The 26,080-nt window shown below is 38.7% G+C and overlaps 1 protein-coding gene across 2 annotated transcripts in view; it reads left to right on the plus strand.

The window, feature by feature from the left end:
• Bmpr2 (bone morphogenetic protein receptor type 2) overlaps positions 1 to 26,080 on the plus strand; it is a 152,186-nt gene that overhangs the window by 116,038 nt on the left and 10,068 nt on the right. For both annotated transcript variants that reach the window (XM_042666941.1, XM_042666940.1), the window contains exons 6-11: positions 231 to 322; positions 2,394 to 2,624; positions 3,822 to 3,936; positions 10,175 to 10,335; positions 11,401 to 11,548; positions 17,846 to 17,982. In XM_042666941.1, coding sequence (XP_042522875.1) covers positions 231 to 322; positions 2,394 to 2,624; positions 3,822 to 3,936; positions 10,175 to 10,335; positions 11,401 to 11,548; positions 17,846 to 17,982 — 884 coding nt within the window. The remainder of the gene's footprint in view (positions 1 to 230; positions 323 to 2,393; positions 2,625 to 3,821; positions 3,937 to 10,174; positions 10,336 to 11,400; positions 11,549 to 17,845; positions 17,983 to 26,080) is intronic.

The following is a 26,080-nucleotide window of genomic DNA, read 5'->3' on the forward strand; positions in this document are numbered from 1 at the left end:
ATTTTTGCAATGTCTTTTAGGATTTCAAACTCACTGTTGATAGAAGCAATTCACAGAATTCAGCTTTCACACTGTTTATTATGTATCTTAATTTATCCATGATTCCTAGTTTAATAAATACTTTGTTTCCCTTCTGATTCTCTTCTTTTAAACTCTAGTATTTTAAAATGTGATAAAGGTTGTTGTATTAGGGAAACCACATGTAGTCACTGCTTTGTCTTGTTGTATAGGAGACCGCAAACAAGGTCTGCACAGTATGAACATGATGGAGGCAGCAGCATCAGAGCCCTCTCTTGACCTAGATAATTTGAAACTGTTGGAGGTAAGGCTGTTCTCATACTATGGGCTACTTATCACCAACTACTCAGACACTATTTTAGAAGTCTTATTAATCCTGAGTTTTTAATGCTTTTTATTACAAATTACTTGATAAGGATAACTCCAAATCAGGGATTATTCCATATGAATGATTTGTCTAAATCATTTTTAAAACCTTTTATTTTGGAAGAAAAACATAAAAACAAAGTTAAAAGGTCAATTTTTTTTTTAAAGTTCAAAATAGAAGGAAAGAATTGATAAACAACTGGTGTAAGGTAATATGAATGAAACAATAAAAATAGACAAAAGAGGGTTGAGTGCTGGTTGGCTCATACCTGTAATCCTAGCTACTCAGGAGGCTGAGATCTGAGGAGTGTGGTTTGAAGCCAAACTGGAAAGTCTGTTAAACTTTCACCTCCAATTAACCTCTAAAAAACTGAAAGTGGAGCTGTGGCTCAAACGGTAAAGTGCCATTCTTGAGCAAAAAACCTCAGGGATAGTGCCCAGGACCAGTACCAAAAATAATTGAAATAAAATAACATATATAAGTATTATATAAATATGTTCTATATATAATATAAATTTTGTTAATTATATATGTGTATACTATATCGTATATAAATACGTATAATATGTATTATATTATGAATATATAAAAATTATATATACAATATAGAGAGTACCTGAAAATTCACAAAAGAAGATGGCTAATAAATGAGCAATAAAATACCAAATTACTAGATGAAAGAAATAGCAATTAAAACATGGAATATTATGCAAGATTTGTTTGTAATATGTTTTGATATACCTTTTAAAATCGTAGTCCGCTTTAACTTTTTGTCTAGAAATAATTATATAAGCTAGATGCCAGTGGCTCCTGCCTGTCTATAATCCTAGCTACTCAGGAGGCTGAGATCTGAAGATTGCAGTTTGAAGCCAGCCCAGGCAGGAGAGTCCGTGAGAATCTTATCTGTAATAAATTACTAAAAATGCTAAAAGTAGAGCTGTGGTTCAGTTGGTAGAGTGCTAGCCTTGAGCAATAAAACTCAGGGACAACTACCCAGGCCCTGAGTTCAAGCCCCAGGACAGGCAAAAAAAAAAAAGAAAGGAAGAAAGAAAAATGCAGAGCAAATATTCTTAAATAAATAATAGTTAATCCAAAACCAGTTTTAGTAAAAAAAAAAAAAAAATCCCCAGAGGTCGAAGATTAAGAGCATAGGTTACATTTTTTCTGGTTTGTTGAGTACTGAGTGATTTTTTTATTGTCTCTTAGATGTTGTGATTGTTATATTGTGAAAACCCTGATATTATTCCATCATGTACTAATTTTTGTTGTATTAGTAAGCTATTAACTGGACATAAACTATAAACTTGTCTCTTGAACAGAAGCTTGACTCACAATTTTATTCCTAGTGTCTGTCTCATGCATTTATTGGGTGGTCCTGTCCTGTTCTGTCCCGTCCCGTTCTCCTTCATGGCTTTCTGCTTTTAGGATTTCCCCTCACTTTCCAACAGCTCTAGTTGCTTTAGATTGTATCCACTTTTTCCTCGGGCCAAAAAAGAGAGTTTTCCTCTCACTGTTTTAGTTTCATTGAGTACATATGATTTCAACCTTCCTTCAAACTAAAAATCTATAAAAATGGGCAGTTCAATGCATACCATTCCTTTCTTTTCACCTTTGATAACTCCTAGAATCTGTCTGCTTTTGTTTATTCTCCAAGACTTTAAGATATTTTTTTGGTTTTTGTTTTTAATTTTATCCATAGTTTATACTTGTTACCTTGGAAAAGACTAGAGTAGGTATCAGCATCCTCAGTTATATCACATAGAGACTTTAGTAGTTTCTTTTTTGGTTTTCTTGTGGTGCTCAAGATTGAACCCAAGGCTTTGTGCATGTTTGGCAAATGCTCTACCACTGAGCTACATTCTCAGCTCACTAGTTTCTTGATAATGCTATAAACTATAACCAATAGAGAGCTGTGGCATTACCATATTGATTTGTATTATAGTAAGATTTAAGTGTTCACTTTCAATATGAATTAATACCTTGCCTTTTTTTAAAAACAAACTTACAGCTGATTGGACGGGGTCGATATGGAGCAGTATATAAAGGTTCCTTGGATGAGCGTCCAGTTGCTGTAAAAGTGTTTTCTTTTGCAAACCGTCAGAATTTTATAAACGAAAAAAACATTTACAGAGTGCCTTTGATGGAACATGACAACATTGCTCGCTTTATAGTTGGAGATGAGAGAGTCACTGCAGATGGACGTATGGAATATTTGCTTGTGATGGAGTATTATCCCAATGTAAGTTTTTCATAAAAAATAAATTCTTAATAATAATAATTGTCAATAAGATTTTGAAGAAGACCTCTGTAACATAGAGCATTGGTGGTTTTTCATGCTAGTTATTATGTTCTACAGTGAGGTTATGATTTCATGCCAGAATTTGACTCAGACATACCACTTAGCTGGGTGTGATGACACACATCTATAGTCCCAGCACTGGGGAGTGGAAGCAGGAATATGGAACATGTTCAAGGCAACCTGGGCTACATAGTAGATCCTATATTTAAAAAAAATATAGTGCTTATTCAGCTCTCTCCCACTTCCTTTTTATTTTTTTTTTTCTCAGTGAAGGAAGCATTACTTTGACATTCATCTTAGCAGAAATTTTTGAATAGCACAGATAGATGGATGCAGTCATCTAATAGCATTAGACAATTGGCTCTAGGACTATCTTTTTGCTCCAACAGATGTTGGTCTCTTAAATAAAAATAGCCAGTAGTGTTATATATAACCCATGAATAATCAATCTCTTGATTTATATTGTAAATACTGTGTTAATAGTTGTTTTACTATATTGTTATATTAAATAGAAATTTTTGATTTTTTTTCTTTTTTTCTTTTGTCTTTTTGGTGTGTTAGGGATGGAATCTGTGCATGATAGGCAAGAACTATACCCTATACACTCAGTTCCATCCCCAGCCCCTGAGCAATATTTTTTTTTTTGTCATGGGGCTTGAACTCTGGGCCTTGGTGCTGTCTCTCAGCTCTTAAGCACAAGGCTAATGCTCTACCACTTTGAGCCACAGTGCCACTTCCGGTTTTCTGGTGGTTTATTGGAGATAAGAGTCTCACGGACTTTCCTGCCCAGGCTGGCTTTGAACCGTTATCCTTAGATCTCAGCCTCTTAAGTAGCTAGGATTACAGTCAGAGCCACTGGTGCCCAGCAGAAACTGTTTACTAACTTTGCTTAATATTGATTCATGGAAGTGGTGCTGTAGCTCAAGCCGTAGAGTGCTAGCCTTGAGCAAACTAGCTCAGGGACAGCACCCAGGCCCAGAGTTCAATCCCCGTGACTGACAAAAAAAGCAAAATTGATTCATTAGATCTTCATGGAATTCTAGCCTATGCAAATTACTTGTAAGATTATTAACTTACTGCTTCATGTTAAAATAAATTAATTTTCCTTTTTTATATACTTTTTTCCCCACTGTATAGGGATCTCTTTGCAAGTATTTGAGCCTCCATACAAGTGACTGGGTAAGCTCTTGCCGATTGGCTCATTCTGTGACTCGAGGACTGGCTTATCTTCACACAGAATTGCCACGAGGAGGTAAGATAGTGAATAAATGAATGACCCTCATATGAGTTCAAAATTCACAGAGTTTTTAATTATATCTTCAAAGTAAACATATAATTTGTATTATTAGAGATTTGTTGTGAGCCAGTTGCTTAAAAGAGCCAGCATGAGGAAACATATTTGAAACGTAATGGGTAGAATGAGAAAAAGAACTTTTAAGACTCTAGAAAGAGTATGAATCCCATTAAGAATTTGATTAAAAGCTGGGTGCTGGTGGCTCAGACCTATAATCCTAGCTATTCAGAAAGCTAAGTTCTGAAGCTCATAGTTCAAAGCCAGTCTAGGCAGGAAAGTCTGTGAGATTCTTATCTCCAATAAACTACTCAGAAAAAGCTGGAAGTGGTTTTGTGACTCAAGTGGGAGAGCACTAGCACATGTAGGCTTAATTTTGAAAAAAAAAAAATGTTTTTTGTGCTAGGGGATATAGCTCAGTGGTAGAGTGCTTGCCTAACATATACAAGGCCCTGGGTTTTGTTCTCTACTCATAAAAAAAATCAAAAAGAAAATTTTAGGGGGTCTTTCGACTCTTTAAGTCTACTTATGGACATTAGGTTAAAAATGCCTTAGTTAGGCTATATTTTCTTTGCACTTATTTATTTTATAAACTACAATGTATAATCACTTGTTTGAGTATCACATGTATCTTTAGTCTATTATGTTGGCTTTTAGATAAAACCCAAATATATAATTACTTCTTAAATGTATAAGTATTATCTAGAACGAGGTTTGTCCAGATCTTTAGGGGAGAGGATGGCAATGATAGTAACTTCATTAAGATTTTTTTTTTGGGGGGGGGGGGGGGTCAGTCGTGGGACCTGAACTCTGGGCCTGGGTGCTGTACCTCAGCTCTTCAGCTCAAGGCTAGTGCTCTACCACTTGAGCCACAGCGCCACTTCCGGCTTTTTTCTTTTTGCTTATGTGGTGCTGAGGAATCGAACTCAGGGCCTCATGCAACACTGAGCCACCTTTTCAGCCCTAAGATTTTTTTTTTAAGCTAGATGTTGCTGACTCCAACCTGTAATCCTAGCTACTCAGTACTGAGACCCAGAGGATCCCTCTTCATAGCCAGTCCAGGCATAAAGTCCATGTGACTCCATCTCTAAAATCACTAGTAAAAAGCTAGACTAGAAGTGTACTTCAAGTGCTAGAGCTCCAGCTAAGCAAGCAAGTTACAGGCTTGAGGCCCTGGGTTCAAACTCCAGGCTGGGCAAAATAAGACAATCCTAGCTACTCAGGAGGCTGTAAGATCTGAGGATCACAGTTCAAAACCAGCCCGTGAGACTCTCATCTCCAATAAACCACTCAGAAAACTGGAAGTAGCCTATGAGTGAGTGCTTGCCTTGAGCTGAACAGTTGAGGGATAGAGCTTAGGCCCAGAGTTCAAGCCCCATGACTGACAAAAAAAACAAAAACAAAAGAACAATTTTTTCTTTCTAAGAATCAAAAGAGAGTGCTTGGGGTATAATTTAGTGATGGGGCACTGGTCTAGCATGCATGAAGCCATAGGATCAATCCCTGATACAAGGAAAAGTGGGAAAATGAAGAAGAAAAGAAAGGAAAAAAGGCAAGGGAACTTGAATGGGTCTAAAGAGAAGAGGGAGAGAGGGAGGGAGGGAAGAAAAGAAGTAGGAGAGGCCCAAAGCTCCTGTATTTCTTCTCCACCATCTTTATATGTGTCTTTCATTTTCAGAGGTACCTTTACATTCATGCTCTATTCTATACAACAAAAGTAAAAGGAGGGGTGTCCCCTTCTACCCAAGAAGCCCCTTTTTATGCTTATGTTTTATTTCCCAGGATGAATCCACACTTACCTGCAAAAGAAACTGGGAATATAATATTTGTTTTCCTATGTTGCTCTGTATACTGGTGCCTCAGATAGTTTTGGGCTTAGTTACTAAGTAGGAAAGACAATGTTTAGTAGGGAGTCAATCTTTGCCACTACTTTATCAGAACTATGTTGTATTCCTTGTCACTACCATGGTTCCTCAGCTTTCATGCAGTTTTGCTAGCTGGTCAAAGCATCTCTTTTTTAAAACATTTGCTTTCTCACTTTGTTTCAATTTGCTCTCACATCACAAGCACCCTGAATTAGCCTGGCTGTGATAATCCTGTGCCTGTGCTTTCTGAAGCTTTTATCCCTTACCACGTTTTCTTACTGTAATCCTGTAGCCATGACATTGTCTTTTCAGTTTCCCTGACCTCTTTAGTGAAGAGGATTTTAATGTATCAGTTTCTTAGATCTTTGTTCCGTTACATAATAGAATGGATCATCTTTTCTAGCTGATGCTTCATATATAAATAATTTCTCCTGAATAATTTATCAGCTCATTTATCTTGACATCTTGCTCTTCCTGAGTACAGGAAGTTACTGCCTATATCAGCAACTTGATGCACTTACTTAGTGCATCAGCATATTAGCTATTGGAATGTATTCCCTTGCTCTTAAATATTATAGTTCCTTTTAAAATCTGGCTTAGTACAGAATTTAAAATACCATCCTTAATCCCCTTTTAAGGATTGCATGATTCAGCAAGGTTTCAAGACAAACATTGGCTAAAATTTTTATTTAAATAGAGCTCTTTACTCTCAAACATTTAACTAATGAAAAGCCTAGTTACCCCTTTGGGTGCTTCGTTTTTTGTTTGTTTAGTTTTAGCAGTACTGAGGGTTGAACTCAGGGCCTTGCTCTTGCTAGGCAAGTTCTCTGCTATTTAAACCATGATCCCAATTTTATATTACACTATTTTTAAAATAATTTTTATTGTGATTGATTACATAAATTTCACAGTATTGTGAGATAGTGATAGTTAAAGTCACAAACACATTTTAACCTTCATGAGGCAAATTGTTATTATCGTGGTCTATAAAGTTTGTGACAATACAACTATTTCTTCCAAATCGGCTGATATGTACATTTCTTTCTTTTTGTTTAGTATATTACACTATTTTAAAACATTTCAAGCTGGCCAAGTGCCAGTAGCTCATGCCTAGATACTCAGGAGACTGAGATTTGAGGATCACAGTTTGAAGTCGACCAAGGCAGGAAAGTCTGTGAGATTCTTCTCTCCAATTAACCATTAAAAATCTGGAAATAGAGCTGTGGCTCACTAGCCTTGGGCAAAGAAGCTCACAGACAGTATTCAGGCCCTGAGTTCCCAGGCCCAGGGCCAGCACACTCCACCACTCTCCACCCCAACAACAACAACAAAAAAAACAACCCTCAGACATTTAAAGAATCCCTTTAGAAAATTCAGGGCTTGGAAGCTGTCCCTGAGGGGTTTTTTGCCCAAAGGTAGTGCTCCACCATTTGAGCCACAGCTCCACTTTGATCTTTTTGATGGTTAGAAATAAGATCCCATAGACTTTCCTGCCTATACTGGCTTTGAACTATGATTCTCAGATCTCAGCCTCCTGATATAGCTAGGATCACAGGGGTAAGCCACCAACACCCAGCTGAGAGACTAATTTTTGAATTGGTTTAAATAATGTAACTGAAGCTAGGTGCTGGTAGCTAATGGCTGTAATTCTAGCTACTCAGGAGGCTGTGATCTGAGGGTCACAGTTCAAAGCCAGCCTGAGCAAGAAAGTCCGTAAGACTCTTATCTCCAATAAACCACCAGAAAACCAGAAGTGATGCAGTGGCTCAAGTGGTAGAGTGCTAGACTTGAGCTGAAGAACTCAAGGACAGCACTCAGGCCCAGAGTTCAAGCCCCACAACCGGAAAAAAAAATATGTAACTGAAATCATACCGTATCATGATTTCCTTTGAGATATTTGCCTAGTAAGGTGCTGTTTCTAGGGAAAGATAATACTGTGTTCTACCCATTGCCTCATACACGTAAAAAAATTAAAATAGGTACTTAGGGAACTTATAAGGAAAAAGTCATGTCAGAGGAGTAGTCTGATAATGTTACCTTTTCTCTTTACCTCACTGCTTTCTTCCTCTAGTCTGTTTCTTCCTATCTTTCCTATCTTTTTTTGTTTTCATCTCTTTTCTTTTTTCTTTTTAGGAAGAGTAGGAAATAGACTTTTTCATTCTGGTTGCCTACCAACTTGTTGCATACTTTCCCTATCATTAGTTTTCCCTGAAGTATAGATACTTTAGTTTATAGATTGATTTTATTATAGATTGTGAACAGTTTCCAACTTTACTATAAAAATTTTTATATGAATATCTGAGTTCACGATTGTACCATAGTATTTATATCCACAATTTTTTTTTTTGGATCCAGTCGTGGGGCTTGTAATCTGGGTCTGGGCGCTGTACCTCAGCTCTTCAGCTCAAGGCTTTTTTTCTTTTTGCTTATGTGGTGCTGAGGAATCGAACCCAGGGCCTCAGGCATGCAAGCCAAGTGCTCTACCACCGAGCCACCTTCCCAGCCCTGTACCATAGTATTTATGTTGTAATATGGTATAGTATGTTTTTGCTCAGAACAAGTGATATAGCTGTTATAGGAATTTCATTGAAGCTAAGTTAAACACAAGTTTGGGATGATTGAAACAGTTAGTAGAAGATGGTAAAAAGAGACAGAAGTCAACTCAGTTAAAGAAACTTATTAGCTCCTGTTTTTTCTTCCAACTCTTCTGTTTTTGTTTTTGTTTTTGTTTTTTTTAATGTCTGTATTGGGGTTTGAACTCTTGCTATTGCTTTAGCTTTGTTGCGCAAGTCTGTCACTCTATGGGGCTGGGAAGGTGGCTCAGTGGTAGAGTGCTTGCCTTGCATGCATGAGGCCCTGGATTCGATTCCTCAGCACCACATAAGCAGGAAAAAAAGCCAGAAGTGGCGCTATGGCTCAAGTGGTAGAGTGGTAGCTGAAGAGCTGAGGAACAGCGCCCAGGCCCAGAGTTCAGGCCCCACGACCGGACCCCCCCAAAAAAAAAAAAAATCTGGAAATCTACTACTTCAGCCACACGTTTACTTCCTTGAATGCTTATTAATATATTAATAACAAATACATCTAACTATTGAGTGTACTTATACCTATATGCAAATATTCAATAAATTTACTGACTTTATTCCCATTGCTCAATTTCTTTGTATGAGGAAATGATTTATATTTCAAAAACTTATAGAACTTTTTCTCATTTCGACAGCTGTGGTTTTATTTGAGGCCTAAATAAGGGTTCTTTATATATGTAGAAAAATAATGTAATGTTTCAGATGAGGGCCCCAGGTAGATCCATTCTTTGTAGTCAGAAAATATTGTATATATATTCTTGCAGTGAGGATTTTGTAGCCTGGTGATGAGGGTAATCAAGAATAGAATGAGCATAACACTGCTTTGCTTCCATAAAATCAGAGAATAAATTTTCATATCTTGCTGGGAGATCCCAGCTCCTCCACTTGTTCTCCCAATTCATTATAAATTATTTCTGGTTAAAGAGTTAAAGTGGGGGGGCTGGGAAGGTGGCTCAGTGGAAGAGTGCTTGCCTTGCATGCCTGAGGCCCTGGGTTCGATTCCTCAGCACCACATAAGCAAAAAGAAAAACGCCAGAAGTGGCATTGCGGCTCAAGTGGTAGATTGCTAGCCTTGAGCTGAAGAGCTGAGGGACAGCACCCAGGCCCAGAGTTCAGGTCCCACGACCGGACCCCCCTCTCCCCCCAAAAAAAAGAGTTAAAGTGGGCTTAGGTTAGAGACTTGACTAAACCTAAGGCAGAACTGGGATGTGTTGTTACCCATTTGATTTAATAAAAATATAGGAAAACTAGTATTCATACAAAAATTTAGAGCCACAGTAGCTTTTCATTAATAACTGACAAGCTGACTCCTGTGTGTGGAGTGTGTGTGTGTGTGTGTGTGTGTGTGTGTGTGTGTGTGTTGATGTTCATACCAAATATTTCTTTATGTGCTACAGAAATGTGTGTGTCAGTGAACATACCAAATATTTCTTTATGTGCTTCAGAAATTAAGAGAAAACAGTTGTGTTAAGAGTTGTAAGCAACATATTTGCTATTGGTTTCAGCTAAATGGTTAAATGCTTTATTAACTACACATGTAATAGTTACAGAGCAAAATGCATTGGAAAGCAGTGATTTTTATTTTTCCTTTTTTTTGTGGGGTTTTGCTTTTGTTTTGCATTACTAGGGTTTGAACTCAGGGCCAAGCACTTGCTACCTGAACCTCTTGAGCTATTTTGTTTGTCTATATGTTCATTTCATCCCTAATAGTTCTATTTAAGCATTAGTAAATATTTTAAATTATCCAAACAGATCATTATAAACCTGCAATTTCCCATCGAGATTTAAACAGCAGAAATGTCCTGGTAAAAAATGATGGAACCTGTGTCATTAGTGACTTTGGGCTGTCCATGAGGCTGACTGGAAATAGACTGGTGCGTCCAGGAGAAGAAGATAATGCAGCCATAAGTGAGGTGAGTAACACAAAATACTGACATGCTTTGAAATGTTTATATACTGCCAGTTATAGAATACTAAAAATTACAAAGGTATGATGTACCAAATGTATAAAGGCCTTTGTGAAGTTCATCTTGAAAATCATTGTCATTCTGCCTCACTTTGAACACAGATATTAGGAATAAATAAGTATGAATTGATTTTATTTGATTGTTTTTCTATGTTTGTTTTAGTTTTTTTTGAGGTAAAGTCTTGCTATACAGCCTACACTGGCCTTGACCTCAACACCCTTCTGCTTCCCCCTCCTGAATGCTAAATTTATAGGCATACACCTCTACACCTAGCTAGGAATTTGTTACAAAGCAAGAGTAAAGTTACTGAGTTCATAAAATGACTATCGACCATCTGATAATCTCCGTTACAGTGTCAGACATATCCTTTTTGACCTTTCTGCTGTGTGTATGTGTGTGTGTGTGTGTGTGTGTGTATGCACGCACGTGCTCCTGTACACAAGAGTGCTTATACATACATATGTATGTACATATAGTTGTTAATTTAAAAATACTAAATGATGGGCTGGGAAGGTGGGTCAGCAGTAGAGCGCTTGCCTTGCATGCTTGGCCCTGGGTTTGATTCCTCAGCACCTATGCAAAAAGAAAAAAGCTGGAAGTGGCGCTGTGGCTCAAGTGATAGAGCGCTAGCCTTGAACTGAAGAGCTGAGGGACAGTGCTCAGGCCCAGAGTTCAGGCCCCACGACCGGACCCTAAATAAATAAATATACTAAATTCTGTATAAATTGTTTAGCAATTTTCTCATGATTGTGTCTTACAGCACATAAAGTTGATACATATAGGGACATCTAGTCCATTTTATTGATTGATAAATTTACTAAATTTACCACTATTTAGTTGGGAAGGATATTGTAGAAATTAAAAAATAAGTTGTTTAAAGGTTCAGTAACATGCTTAGAGTCAAATAATATTAATATGACCACAGTATGCATATCACTGTTGATCTAATGTCTACCCTTCAAAATATGCTATATTCTGTTTCTAAAAAAATGTATCTCCAATTTCAATCAGGTTGGCACAATTAGATATATGGCACCAGAAGTGCTAGAAGGAGCTGTGAACCTGAGAGACTGCGAATCAGCTTTGAAACAAGTAGACATGTATGCACTTGGGCTAATCTATTGGGAGATATTTATGAGATGTACAGACCTTTTCCCAGGTAAGAACTGCTATCAAAAGTTGATATACCAGGCCCTGATGGCTCACACTTATAATCCTAACTATTCAGGAGGCTTAGATCTGAGGATTGTGGCTCAAAGCCAGCTCTGGTAGGAAAGTCTGTGAGATTCTTATCTTCAGTTAACCACCAGAAAACTGGAAATGGTGCTGTGGCCCCAAGTGGTAGAGCACTAGCCTTGAGCAGATAGAACTTAGGGACAGTGCCCAGGCCCCAAGTTCAAGCCACATCACTGACAAACAATAACTTGGTATGTATTTTGAGCTGATATAAAATTATACCTTACTTACATTAAATTTTCATATAATGAATCTTTTTACTTTCATTTAAACCTTTAGTTCATTGCCATCTAATGTTCGGAAACATTAGCAGAATATGTAAACTGGGAAACATGGTTAAAAAGACTTCAGGTTTCCATCTGAGTACAATTTAATTAATTGCCAGTAGTAGCTTTTCTGTTTAGTCTCTGATTGCTTTAGCAATCATTTTCCTAATGTACCCTCTGATCATTTGAGACATGTTTGTTCCTTCCTTCCTTCCATTAATTTTTGTTTCTTGTTTTGACTATGTAAGGACTTAGTAGAAGCAATTCATTATTTATGAATATGTATTCCTTTTTCATAGCCCTTTTCCTTTGCCTTTCTTTCTTCCCTTCTTTTCTTTTTTCCTTTCTTCCGTCTTTCCTCCCTCCCTCATTCCCTTCCTAGTTTTCTCTCTACTTTTCTTCCTCTCTTCCTCTTTCCTTTTAATGAAAGAATGATTATTTAATGTGATTGCTTGTTTGAGGCTTACTAGAAATAGTCAAGTGGACTAATAGTTTTTCTCCCTTTGTTGGGATTACATCAAACTTTAACTACTAATCTATGTACTTCATTTTTCTAGATGATATATAAAAAAGTTTGATATATGTGTTCTCTCTCTAATAGGAATAGACCCATTAAAAGAATAGAAAAGGGAAGCAGCATGAACAATCGATGAAACAGAGCTATTTAATAAAGCTAGATTAATAGGAGATTGAATTGTTTTTGCTTTCAAGATACTAATTAAAAATTTATAATTCTAAAACAATGAAATTAATTAAAGATTATTTACATTGTAGGTCAATTAGTTTGCAGTAGAGCATATTTTCTAGTTAGTTGGAAGTACAGAGTCATTGAGATATTTTTCCAAAAATAACGTAAGTTAGTATCACAAGTACTCCATTATTAAAATTTTTTTTTCTTTTTTTGGGTCCGGTCGTGGGGCCTGGACTCTGGGCCTGCACACTGTCCCTCAGCTCTTCAGCTCAAGGCTTAGCGCTGTACTGCTTGAGCCACAACACCACTTCCGGCTTTTTTCTTTTTGCTTATGTGGTGCTGAGGAATCGAACCCAGGGCCTCAGGCATGCAAGGCAAGCACTCTACCACTGAGCCACCTTCCCAGCCCCTCCATTATTAAAATTTTATCACAAAATTTTTTATTGTTTTTGTTTTCTTGACATTCTAATCCAGAGTTTGAGTAATAGAAAAATGTCTAATTAAAATTATTTTTTCATCAGCATTTTCTACACACTGTCACTATATTTTTAAAAACTACTATATTCAAAGATTCATTATTCCTTCTGATGTTATCAATAAAAAGAGCATCCAGGCACTAGTAGCTCATGCCTGTAATCCTAGCTACTCAGGAGGCTGAGATCTGAGGATTGTGGTAGGAAAATCTGTGAGACTCTTATCTTCAAATAACCACAGAAAACTGGGAGTGGTGCTGTGGCTCAAAGTAGTAGAGCACTAACCTTGAGCAAAAAGAGCTCAGGGACAGCACCCAGCACCCCAGCCGACATAAAGAATAGTAAATAAAAATAAAAAGAGCACTATTAGGGACTAGGGGTATAGCTCACTGATAGAGCATTGCCTACCATGTACAAGAATATGGGTTCATTTCCCGGTGAGAGATAAGAATAGAGGAGAAAGAAATACTGTTTGTTTGATTAGGGAATTATAATTAAGCCTTGTTTGCAGAATTTTTGCAGATATGTAAGATGAATTAAAATAGAAAAGACTAAAATGTTGAAATTAAAAAGAAATGGAGAGTTCTTATTTAATAAGGACAGTTTTCATTTGCAGATAATGGAAAAAACATTCTAGTCATAGTTAGTGGTAATGGTTGCACAACAGTATGAAGGTACTGAGTGCCACATACCTGCATAGTCAAAAATGGATAAAATGCTATTTCTTATTCATATAAAAGAATAAAAACAGAATTATATTGGTAATCTATAATGTTAACATGAGGAAGAAGAGGCACATCTAAGACAAAATTCAAAGCAGCTTTTGGATCTGGTTCTGAACTGTGGGGGATTGCTCTCCCCTAGTAGAACAAATGAAGAGAATTGGTCATTGAACACCAGATTTTGGGGATGTTTCCTCTTCCAGATAGATTAATTAGGAAGACAAGATAAATGATCATAAAAGTAGTGAGAAAACTTAGATATTAGAGTATCTTGGAGGTCACTTAGAAATGTAAAAGTGAAAGAAGGGATGGGTTAGGAGTGATGGGTGACAATGTCAGACACCTTGTATTCATATACTGTTTTGTAGAATGGGAACTTTGTGCAACTACTTAAAGATGATAATAATAAAAAAAGATTTTTAAAAAGAACCAAAATTTGGTGGAACATGCCTACATTCCTAGCTCATAGAAGGCTTAAGTAGAAGGCTCCCTACTTGGAGGCAAGTCTAGCCTATATAGGGAGACCCTGTATCCAACTCATACCCCAAGTCAAACAAACAAAAAACAACAATGACAAAATTTATGAAAGCAGATGCAGTTGAAAGATCAAGAAGAATTAGAATTGAGGAATTATTCTTGAACCAGGGTAGGAGGAGCCTCTCAGTATTCTTAAGGGAGTTTCTAATAGAGAAGGAAAATTATACTACAGAAAATGTAAGAAGAAAAGTGTTAATAGCTGGGCGCAGGTGGCTCATGCCTGTAATCTAGCTACTCAAGAGGCTGAGTTCTGAGGATCGTGGTTCAAAGCCAGCCCAGGCAGAAAAGTCCGTGAGACTCTTATCTCTAATAAACCACTCAAAAACCGGAAGTGGCGCTGTGGCTCAAGTGGTAGAGCGCTCCCCTTGAGCTGAAGAGCTGAGGGACAGCGCCCAAGCCCAGAGTTCAAGCCCCACAACCAACAAAAGAAAAAACAAAGAAAGAAAGAAAAGTATTAAGAAAGGACAGAACACTTAAAATTTTTTAACAATGAAATGGGGGTAGAAGTGGGAAAAATGCATCACAAATAAAAACACTAAGAAAGGAATGAGGTAGTGCAGGGGAGGGGAAGGGAAGGGAAGGAGAGAGATGAAGGGGAGGACAAAAGGGAGGGGAATGAGGTAAGGGAAGGGGAGGGGGAAGGGGAAGGGAAGGGGGAAGGAAAAATATCTCACATGATGATGGGTTTGTCATTAACATTCATCCTTTGTATCCCCAGTGCTAGCGCTTAGTTAGCTCTAAACAAGTATCTATTGAGCAACTACATTTAGAATCATAGAAATTTAGTGAAATTTCACTTGATAATTCTTTTTTCACTACTTATTTCCATTTATTTCTGCTGCATTTTCTACTATTTTTTTAATTTTAATTTTATTGTCAAGGTGATGTACATAGAAGTTATAGTTACATAAATAAAAGTAGTGAGTATACTTCTTGTCGAACTTGTTACCCCCTCCCTCATTTTTCTCCCATTTTCACTTCTCCCAATCGCCCTTCCCCCAAGTTGTATAGATCATTTCCAGCATATTATCTTGTGAGTCATCTCATAATTTTTAATGTCATTGCATTCACACTGCATCAGTTTCTTTTAGGAAGTTTTCTGGTTATTAAAAGTAAATAAGTAAAATTGTGAATTTTTAATTATTCTACTAAACCAAGGAATGATACTTGGCAAGTATGAATATATATAGTATTTCTGTGTGAGACAGATCATATATGCAAACGTAGTGAATTATCTTACAGTTCACTGCTGGTTAATATGAGATATCAAGGAAGAAAGTAATATGCTAGCTAGCATAAACTCCTTTAACTTTATCTGTCAAGTTTAATGTTGGTGGTTATTGATTAAAACTAAGCATCTGCTTAAATGCTTACAGTGTATGAAAATATCACTTGTATTTATAGGTAGCACAATATTCTAATAACTTGGGCTCTGCTGCAAATTATGGACTTAGTCTTTGTAAATCTTTGTAAATCATTTAAATTATTGGAGAAAAAGAATTTATGGAACTTTTTGAATAATTAAATAGAAGCCCAAAATTTGTATGGCATGTTTTGTAATGTTTTTTCCATATGTATTGTCTTCATGAATGAGATAGTGAAGGCAGACATTGCCATTTTGCTAACAGGAAATCTGAAATGCAAAGAAGTGAAATGCCTTTCCAAGGTAGAGATAAAGCTCTAACTCTTATCCTGGTATTTTTTCTAATTTATACTGTCATTTTATTTATTTATTTATTTGGTCAGTCGTGGGGCTTGAACTCTGGGCCTGAGCGCTATCCCTCAGCTCTTCAGCTCAAGGCTAGCACTCTACCACTTGAGCTACAGCGTCACTTCCAGTTTTCTGATGGTTTATTGGAGATAAGAGTTTCACGGCTTTGAACCGTGATCCTCAAATCTCAGCCTCCTGAGTAGCTAGGATTACAGGCAATAGCCACCAGGTCCCGGCTAGACTGTCATTTTAATAGGATGAGAGAGGGGTAAGAAGACAAGAAAAGTCTAGTTATCCTGTGTTTTTTTAATGAGATTTCTACTAGATCATTCATTTTCTATGTTATGTCCAAAGAGTCTTCTGTATAGTTCAGTATGTTTATTAATAAATTTAATGTTATCAATGTTAGACCATTGGTTTTCTGTTGGTCCCAGGGTCTTCTTTATGGCTTAGGGCATTTATTAACATACTTAACTTTTTAATGTTGTATTTTGCAAAATTCAAAAGCCTGTCATTGGAGACAGTTGATGGTGCTTATTGGTAATGAATGTTATTAAACACTTGTAGAATAATTAATGATGATTTAAAGTCTTGATCTAAATACTGCTTGTTGAAGAATTTAAAAAATTAGTATTTTTTGGGCTGGGAAGGTGGCTTAGTGGTAGAGTGCTTGCTTTGCATGCATGAGGCCCTGGGTTCGATTCCTCAGTACCACATAAGCAAAAAGAAAAAAGCCGGAAGTGGCGCTGTGGCTCAAGTGGTAGAGCGCTAGCCTTGAGCTGAAGAGCTAAGGGACAGTGCCCAGGCCCAGAGTTCAGGCCCCACGACTGGAGCCCCCCCCCCCAAAAAAAAATCAGTATTTTTTTGTCATATGGTTATTGTCATACAAATTTCTGTGACATTCACTAATCTGGCTAACCTATAATAGAGCCAGTGATCTAATGAAACATAGTGATGATTTACCTACCCACTTATATTTGGATTTTATAGATGTGTTTGTTGTAGTAAGTCTTGGATTTTCTCTTCATCTTCATGTATGGGATCAGAGGTCACACATATTTTTTATTATTATTATTATTATTTTGGTTCGGTCATGGGGCCTGAACTCTGGGCCTGGGCACTGTCCCTCAGCTCTTTAGCTCAAGGCTAGCGCTCTACCACTTGAGCCATAGCGCCACTTCCGGCTTTTTTCTTTTTGCTTATGTGGGTGCTGAGGAATCGAACCCAGGGCCTCAGGCATGCAAGGCAAGCGCTCTACCACTGAGCCACCTTCCCAGCCCTGTCACACATATTTTTAAGTATATCTTATACATTATGAACATATTTTCCTCCTAAATGTAGTATTGTTTAGTGGTAGAGTACATGCGTAAGCATGTGCAAGGCCCCAGGTTCAATTCTCTATACCACAAATATTTTTTAAGTATCTGTCCATCATTGAAACTATCATTTGACTTATCAAAAAATATTTAATACTATTCTTAGTAAAATATTTAAATAGTTATATATTAAAACGACAGACTCTTCCAGATATATTTGAAAGGGTTTAATATGCACAATTTCCTTGTTTACCTGATATAAGAAATACTTCTGAGCTGGGCGCTGGTGGCTCACACCTGTAATCCTAGCTATTCAGGAGGCTGAGATCTGAGGGTTGCAGTTTGAAATTAACCTGGGCAAATCGTCAAGACTTACCTCCAACAAAAATGCCAGACTAGAGATGTGGCTCGTGGTAGAGCGCCATCCCTAAGAAAAAGGCTGAGTTTAAGCCCCAGTACCAGAAATACTTTTGCTAGTCTGCCATTTTTTCTACACATACACAGGTGAATCTGTACCAGAATACCAGATGGCTTTTCAGACAGAAGTTGGAAATCATCCCACTTTTGAGGATATGCAGGTACTTGTGTCCAGAGAAAAACAGAGACCCAAGTTCCCAGAAGCCTGGAAAGAAAATAGCCTGGTAAGAAAAAAAAAACAACCTTAACTTACTAAGTAGAGGACTACTACTTGATATGTTTTAATAACCTTTGAACAGAAAATAAGCTGATGATGTAAGTTTTTAGCATTGTCTAGTACCAGAACTCCAACTAATTTTATTTTTATCATGATTTTTTTTTATTAAACTCTCTTTTTTGTTGAATTTCAGTTTTTTTCCAATACTGTGGCCACGGTAATAAATAGAGTAATTGGCATGTTAATATTTTATTTTATTGTAAAGATGCTGTACAGGAGAGTCACAGTTACATGAGGTAGGAAATGGATACATTTCTTGTCAAACCTTGTTTAATGACTCCTCCCTTCAGGCCAGTATGGGTAAGTCAGCCATAAAGACTCTGGAGCTAGAAAGACTTGGGTTATTCCCTAGTTTCATACTGAAGTTTGCTTTTTTTTGGGGGGTCCGGCCGTGGGGCCTGAACTCTGGGTCTGGGCACTGTCCCTCAGCTCTTCAGCTCAAGGCAAGTGCTCTGAGCCACCTTCCCAGCCCCATACTGAAGTTATTTAACTCACTGAACCCCATTTCCTCTTTTTTTTCGTGGTCTATAAAGTTTATGAGTTTATGAACTTTGACAATACAGTTATTTCTTCCATACTGGATGATATGAACATTTCTTTCATTTTGCTTAGTGTCAGCTGTTCCCTTTTTCCCACTTATTTCCTCCCTCTCAACGCTGCCATTGAGTTGCTTAGCTCATTTTAATCAATGACCAGTGCAGCTGATGGGTCTCACTGTTGTATGTTTTCCCGTTTCCCTCTGTTTCTGTGTCCTCTTCCTAGTTTCCCTCCAGTGTACACAAGTACCATATATGTGGTCAGCAGCATGGGGTCATTTAGTAATGATTCAACCAGATGAATGGAGGTCCTTTATTTCTCGAGTCTTGTTTACTTTGTCGTATCTCCTTACATTTTGGATTTAACATCCACTTATCAGGGAGACCACGTGCCATTTGTCTCTTTGCTCTTGGCTTACCTCACTCAACATGGTTTTTCTAGTTCCATCCATTTCCCTGTGAATGCCAATATTTTGTCCTTTCTAATGGCTGCATAATATTCCATTGTATATAGGTACCACAATTTTTGGATCCATTCATTTGTAGTGGGGCATCTGGGTTGTTTCCATATCCTGGCTATTGTAAACAGTGCTGCAATAAACATGGAGGTGCATGTGTCCTTGTATTCTGGTTCCTGTTGTTCAGGATAGATGCCTAGGAGTGGTATGGCTGGGTCATAGGGGAGGTCTACATTTAGCTTTCTGAGGACCCTCCAGACTGCTTTCCGAATTGGTTATATTAGTGTACATTCCCACCAGCAGTGCAATAGGGTTCCTCTTTCTCTGCATCCCCACTAGCATTTGTTGTTGGGATTTTAATGGGAATTGCATTGAACTTGTATATCAATTTTGGCAGTATGGCCATTTTCACTATACGCCTATCCAAGAACATGGAAGGTCTTTCCATTTCCTGCTGTCCTCTTATAATTTCTTTCTATAAGTTTTTATAGTTTTCATTAAGTAGTTCTTTTTACACCTTTGGTTAGGTTAATTCCTAAATATTTTATTTTTTTGAGGTTATTGTAAATGGGTTGTTTCCTTGATTTCCCTTTCTGCTTGTAATTGTTGTTGTACAGAAAGGCAACTGATTTTTGTTGGTTGATTTTGTATCCTGCTACTTTGCCAAAGTAGTTTATAAGTTCTAAGAGTTTGGGGGTAGAGTGTTTGGGATCATGGGGATATAGTTTCATGTCATCTGCAAAAAGGGATAGCTTAACTTCTTCCTTCCCTATGTGGATCCCTTTAATGTCTTTTTCTTGCCGTATTGTCTGGTAAGAATTCCAGAGGTGGGGCTGGGAAGGTGGCTCAGTGGTAGAGCGCTTGCCTTGCATGCCTGAGGCCCTGGGTTCGATTCCTCAGCACCACATAAGCAAAAAGAAAAAAGCCGGAAGTAGTGCTGTGGCTCAAGTGGTAGAGTGCTAGCCTTGAGCTGAAGAGCTGAAGGACAGTGCTCAGGCCCAGAGTTCAGGCCCCACGACTGGACCCTTACCCCCCGCCCCCAAAAAAAAAAAAAAAAAGAATTCCAGAAGTATATTGAAGAGGAGTGGTTAAAGTGGGCATCCTTTTCCCATTAAGTATAATAATTGGCTATTGGTCTGTTATATATGGCTTTTCTTATTTTAAGGAATGTTCCTTCTACTCCTATTTCCTCCAGAGCTTTTAACGGGTATGAATGTTGTATCTTATCAAAAGTCTTTTCTGCATCAATGGAGATAATCATGTGGTTCTTGACCTTGGATTTGTTGATTTGATGGATTACATTTATTGACTTAATGTATGTTAAACCATCCCTGCATCTCTGGGATGAAGCCTACTTGGACTTCTAGTGATATCTGTCTGATGTGGATCCCTGTTCTTGATTGTGTTTTTCAGGTTGTGTTCCCCCTCTTAGTAGTCTTTGATTCTTTTTTTTGGCTATTCGTGGGGCCTGAACTCTGGGCCTGGGCGCTGTCCCTCAGCTCTTCAGCTCAAGGCTAGCACCACTTCTGGCTTTTTTTTCTGCTTATGTGGTGCTGAGGAATCAAGCACTCTACCACTGAGCCACCTTCCCAGCCCTTAGTAGTCTTTGTAATGCTGGCTTATTGTTTATGAATTCATTTAGTTTTTCTTTACTATTAGAAATTTTTGTTTCTCCATGGAATGTGAATGCTAGCTTTGCCGGGTGTATCTGGGCTGGCAGTTATTGCTTCTCAGGGCTCAGATTGTACTTTATCAGGCTTTCCTTGCATTCAGTGCCTGTGTGGAGAGATCTGCAGTGAGTCTGATTTTTTTTTCCATTATAGTATAGCTCATTCTTTGTTTTTGCTGCATGCAAGATTGTTTCTTCATCATTCAGATCTATCATTTTTACTATAATGTGCCTAGAAGTGTTTCTTCTGGGATCCTGCTTGTTAGGTATTCTATATGCTTCTGTTATTGTAGGTAAGATGTTCTCTTTTAAGATGGGGGAAATTTCCATTGATAATCTTACTGAATAGGTGTTGCATTCCCTTGCTCTGATATTCCTCACCTTTGTCCACTCCAATTATACGAAGGTTAAATTGCTTGGCACTGCTTGCTCTTGGATTTAACTTTGACATAATTTAAGTGATTTTTCCCTATCTGTGACTTTTTTTTTCCAGTTGTTGTGTTTTGTCTCCCGTATCTGATATTCTATTTTCCATTTCGTTCACTCTGTTACCTATGGCTTCCATTATGGTTTGCATGGAGGAAATTGAACCATTTATGGTTTCTATGTTGGTTCTCAGAATATTAATCTCATCTCTTAGTGAGGTTTGTACTGCATCCATTTTTGCATGCATCCTCTGTTTGAAATCCTGTACCTCTTTTGACATTTCGTTTCTGTGTTCTTTAAATTTTGGATCTAATTCTTGCTTTAATTCTTGAGTCATTGCCTCCAGCATCTCTTAGATGTAGTGCAGTTTTTCTTTGTGATTTTCACATGGGGATTCAGGGATTATTGGAGACGAATCTGAAACTCTGTTTTGGTCAATAGGTGGCTGTCTTTGCTTGGTTCTGGGTTGGTTCCTGGATCAATTGATGAAGCTCACTCTCGGCCCTGGGTTGGCTGAGAGAGTCTATACCTGGTCTGTATTCTGTTGGGGGAGAGGCCGACCTCCAGCTGCTAGTCTGACCCACATAGGGCTCTCAGGTGTCTTCTGGAGATCACAGGCAGTTCCCGCCTTTAGCCAAGGACTGAGCAGCCCCAGACTGCTTACTCCTATGGGTGCTCTTGGCAAGAATGGGTGTGCTGGATCTACTCTCCCAGTTGCTGGAGTCTGCTATGAGTTCCAGATTATAATCATGTGCTGGCGGCCTGAGGTGTACAATCCCTAGCCTGGGCTATATAGGTCAGGTTCTGGTGGGGTTTGGGCTTCTGGTTCTCCCACCCTGGACACCTAGGTCTTTTGGTATCATGGGTGTGGTTCCCAGGGGGTGCAGTTCCCTGCTTTCCCCCCTCTGCTGAGGCGTGTGCTCAGCTTCTGACTTCAATCAGGACTGGTAGATTGTGTAACTGATCCCAAGGCCTGGCCCTGGCTCCCAGTCCCCCACCTGGGGCACACCAACTGGATCTGTGCTGCTGGGTATTCCACCCAGGGTACGCAGCCTGGGGTACACAGTTTGTATTTCTTCTGCTGCTGACTGCTGTGGCCCACAGGTGCTGTTTCTGGTTTGGGCATTCACGCTCCCTCCCAGGGGTGATCTTGATCAAGCCTGGTGGGCTGGATGTGTTCCACACGCTGGTGGGGTGCTTGCACAGTTCCCAATTTTGAGGACCTGTAGTCCAGGTGGTGGTGCGGGGGGTCTAGGTCAAGCTAGCACTGGTCTCCCTTGGCTAGGATGCTGTCCCCTGCAGGGTACTCACCCTGGAGCTAGTTGGGAACTCTCCAGCGGTGCTGTGGCAGATTGCTGTTTTCTGTGCAATGTAGGTTGCTGGTTGCCACTGCGTTCTGCGTTCGGTTGAGATGCTTGTGGGCTGGGTAGGTGGTGGCCACTCTGGATCTGTTTCTCCCCGTCTCTGCCTCTGCGATGCTGTCCAGGTTGGCACTGCGGGCATTTTTTGCGCTGGCAGCCGGCTGAGGGGGAAGGGTCTTCACACAGGTTCTGAGCTCCAGGGTTCTGTCTGTTTGCACTCTCCGGGTCTGCACTGGCACCCTGGGAGTCTTCTGCACTGGTGTCCTGCGGATGGATCCCTGTAGTCCTGGGGCCCCCCTTGGCCGTAAGGACAAGTGGCTTTGGCAGGACAGGGCTGCGCCGCTCCGGTGAGGGATGGGGGAAGGGTCTTTGTGCAGGTTCCAAGCTCCGAGGTTTCTCAGTGTGCAATCAGCGGGTCTGGCACCGGCACCTTGGGCGCTTCTGCGCTGGTGTTCTCCAGACAACCCACTGTGGCACTGGGGTCTCTGGCAGCCCCTGCCAGGCCTGGCCAGCCGCGGTTTGGCGCATTGCTTTGTAGCCAGCAAAGGATGGGAGAAGGGCTTTCACGCTTTTCCATTCTAACTTTCTTCCTTTTCTTTCTTTTTTTCACCTCCTGTTTTTCTCTGGGTGTTCATCTTTTTACAGTTGTTGGTCTCTGGGGGAAATTAAGCGTTGGAACTTCAACTCTATTTGATTGGATAGAGCTGTGGTGTTTCCCTACTGTCCTGTTGCCATCATGGCCCCACCTCCACGTTAATATTTTAGATATTATTGAAATTTTATCTTATGTTCATGAAAATACCAAAAATGTTAACCAGGTAGTACAAACCTACATTTTGAATGGCTAATAAAAATTTAAGTTAGAACTAAAAGAAATGAAAGTACAGGCTATGAATTATGCTTATTAAAAATGACTACCTATGGCTTACACTTGTAATCCTAGCTACTCAATCTGAGATTGTGCTTCAAAGCCAGGTCAAACAGAAAATAAAATTTGTGAGACTCTTTAATCACCAAAAAGTCATAAGTAGAATGATATCCTTGAGTAACAAATAGCTCAAGGACAGTGCGCAGTCCCAGAGTTCAAGCACCAGTACTGGTACATACACACACACACACACACACACACACACACACACACTCATAATTCACAGGCCAGTATGGTGGCATATACTTGTAATCCCAGATACTTGAGAGGTAGAGGTCAGAGGATACAGTTGGGGTTGAACCTGAACAAACTTAGGGAGACTCCTAGATAAAAACAAGTTGAACATAGGAACACTCATTTATGGTTCTAGCTACTCAAGAGGTAGAGGTTGGCAAAGTTAGCTTGATTCTGAAAAATAAATGAAGCAAAAGGTCTTAGGTATGGCGCGTATGCTTGCCTATGAAACATGAGACACTAAATTCAATACCCACCATGAACTGTGTCTTTTTTAAAGGCTTCTGTAATTTGATAAATAGTTGTAATACTTAAAAACATCTAACATTAACATTTATACATATACATACATATATACACACATACACAGAGCATTCATAAGACAGGATTGAGTAGGATTAACTATCAACTGTCATTTCTGAAGATTATTTTTTACTTATAAATAATTTCCTTGTGTGCTGATACCAGAACTTGAACTCAGAGCTTTGCTTGCACTTTTGCTTAGATTTTTTTGCTCATAGCCAGAGCTCTACCCTTGAGCCATCCCTCCATTCCAGTGTTTTCTGGTTAATTGGAGATTAGAATCTCAGATTTTTCTATCTAGGCTGATTTTGAAACTCAGTGCACCCAAAAAAAAAATTTTGTGGATACAATCAAAAGTAATTTTTGGAGCCTTCTGAATTATTTTTCTTTTCCAGAAATTATCATTATAAGTGAAAATACTTTAAATACTATTTCTATTCTTATTCTTTTCTTTTTGGGTCCGGTCGTGGGGCCTGAACTCTGAGCCTGGGTGCTGTCCCTCAGCTCTTCAGCTCAAGGCTAGCGCTCTACCACTTGAGCCACAGCGCCACTTCTGGCATTTTTTTTCTTTTTGCTTATGTGATGCTGAGGAATCGAACCCAGGGCCTCAGGCATGCAAGGCAAGCGCTCTACCACTGAGCCACCTTCCCAGCCCCTATTCTTTTATTTTTGTTCTGGAAGTTTTGGGGGTTTAGGGCCTTATGCGCTACCACTTGAGCCATACACTCAAGCCTTTAGTTATTTTTCAGATAGGATCTTATATTTTTACCTGGGACTTCAATAATCCTACTTAGCCCCTATAGCTGACATGGGGTCTCAAGACCTGGGCTGGTCTTGAACAATGATCTTCCTGTTCTCTACCTCTTTAAAGTCATGGGCCACCACACCCAGCCTTCTTATTTCTTGGGTTCTTATTTATTCTCTGTTTCATAATATTTATCAATTATTAGGTGGTGACATACTTTATAGCCGAATCTAAAACGTTAAATAAAGTAAAAATACCACTTTTTAAAATGTAAGCATTTACATGTAAGCATTTACATAAATGAAGTATTAAGCTTGGATTCATAACAAATAAATATACCAAATTAGTTCCTACAAGCCCCTGCCATTTGTGCGAGACTGTTAAAAGTCATCATCTTTGATTTCTCATCATCGTTGCTTTTCCTTGTTTCTAGGTGCTACTTAGAAATAACCCTTTAAAAAAATATTGTCATCATCTTTCTTGTAGCTAATTATTTCATGAATTTTAATAATATATGGTAGTGTGTGTATTAGAAGGTAAACATTATAAGTCCTGGTGTGCTCAAAAACATTTCTGTCTTGCCCTCATACAACTAATAATTTAGCTGAGTAATGGTTTCAAAATCAAAACCATCTTTACAACTATGAAACCACTGGACTACATTGTCCTCTGTCCTCCAGGCTTGAGAATTCTGATATAAGCTAGTCTTATCCATTGATTTTTATCTTCTTGTTTTATATTTTCCATAAGCTTTGAAGACTTTGAAATTGTATTGTTCATCTAGGTTTTATGTTTGCGTATCTTTCCACACATTTTCCTTGGTACTATCTAGGTTTGTAGTTTAAAAATCCAAAATCTTTCTTCCGTCAGAATAGCTTTCTAGAGTTAGTTTCAATATTATTTCTTCCATTCAATTACTTTCCTCTGAAATTCCCACTAGACAAATACTGGACCATCTGACATTTGAAGACTCATTTTTTTTTTTTCATCTGATTAGATGTTGTTGTTCTGCATTGCTCAAGATTTACTCAGTTTTTTTCTTTCACATCATTTATTTTTCACTGTTACCATAGTATCACTTACTCAACCATATTCTTTTTTCCTTTTTTTTTTTGTTGGTCGTGGGGCTTGAACTCTGGACTTGGGCGCTGTCCCTATGCTCTTCAGCTCAAAGCGAGCACTCTACTGCTTGAGCCACAGCACCACTTCCAGTTTTCTAGTGGTTTATTGGAGATAAGAGTCTTACAGACTTTCCTGCCTGGGCTGGCTTTGAACTGTGATCCTCAGATCTCAGCCTCCTGAGTAGCTAGGATTACAGGCGTGAGCCACCGGCGCCCGACCATATTCTTATTTCTAGAAATTCTTATTGCTTCTATTCTTTGGCA

The sequence above is a fragment of the Dipodomys spectabilis genome, unplaced genomic scaffold (genome assembly GCF_019054845.1).
Source record: "Dipodomys spectabilis isolate Male_0828 unplaced genomic scaffold, ASM1905484v1 ptg000373l, whole genome shotgun sequence".
NCBI classification, from domain to species: Eukaryota; Metazoa; Chordata; class Mammalia; order Rodentia; family Heteromyidae; genus Dipodomys; species Dipodomys spectabilis.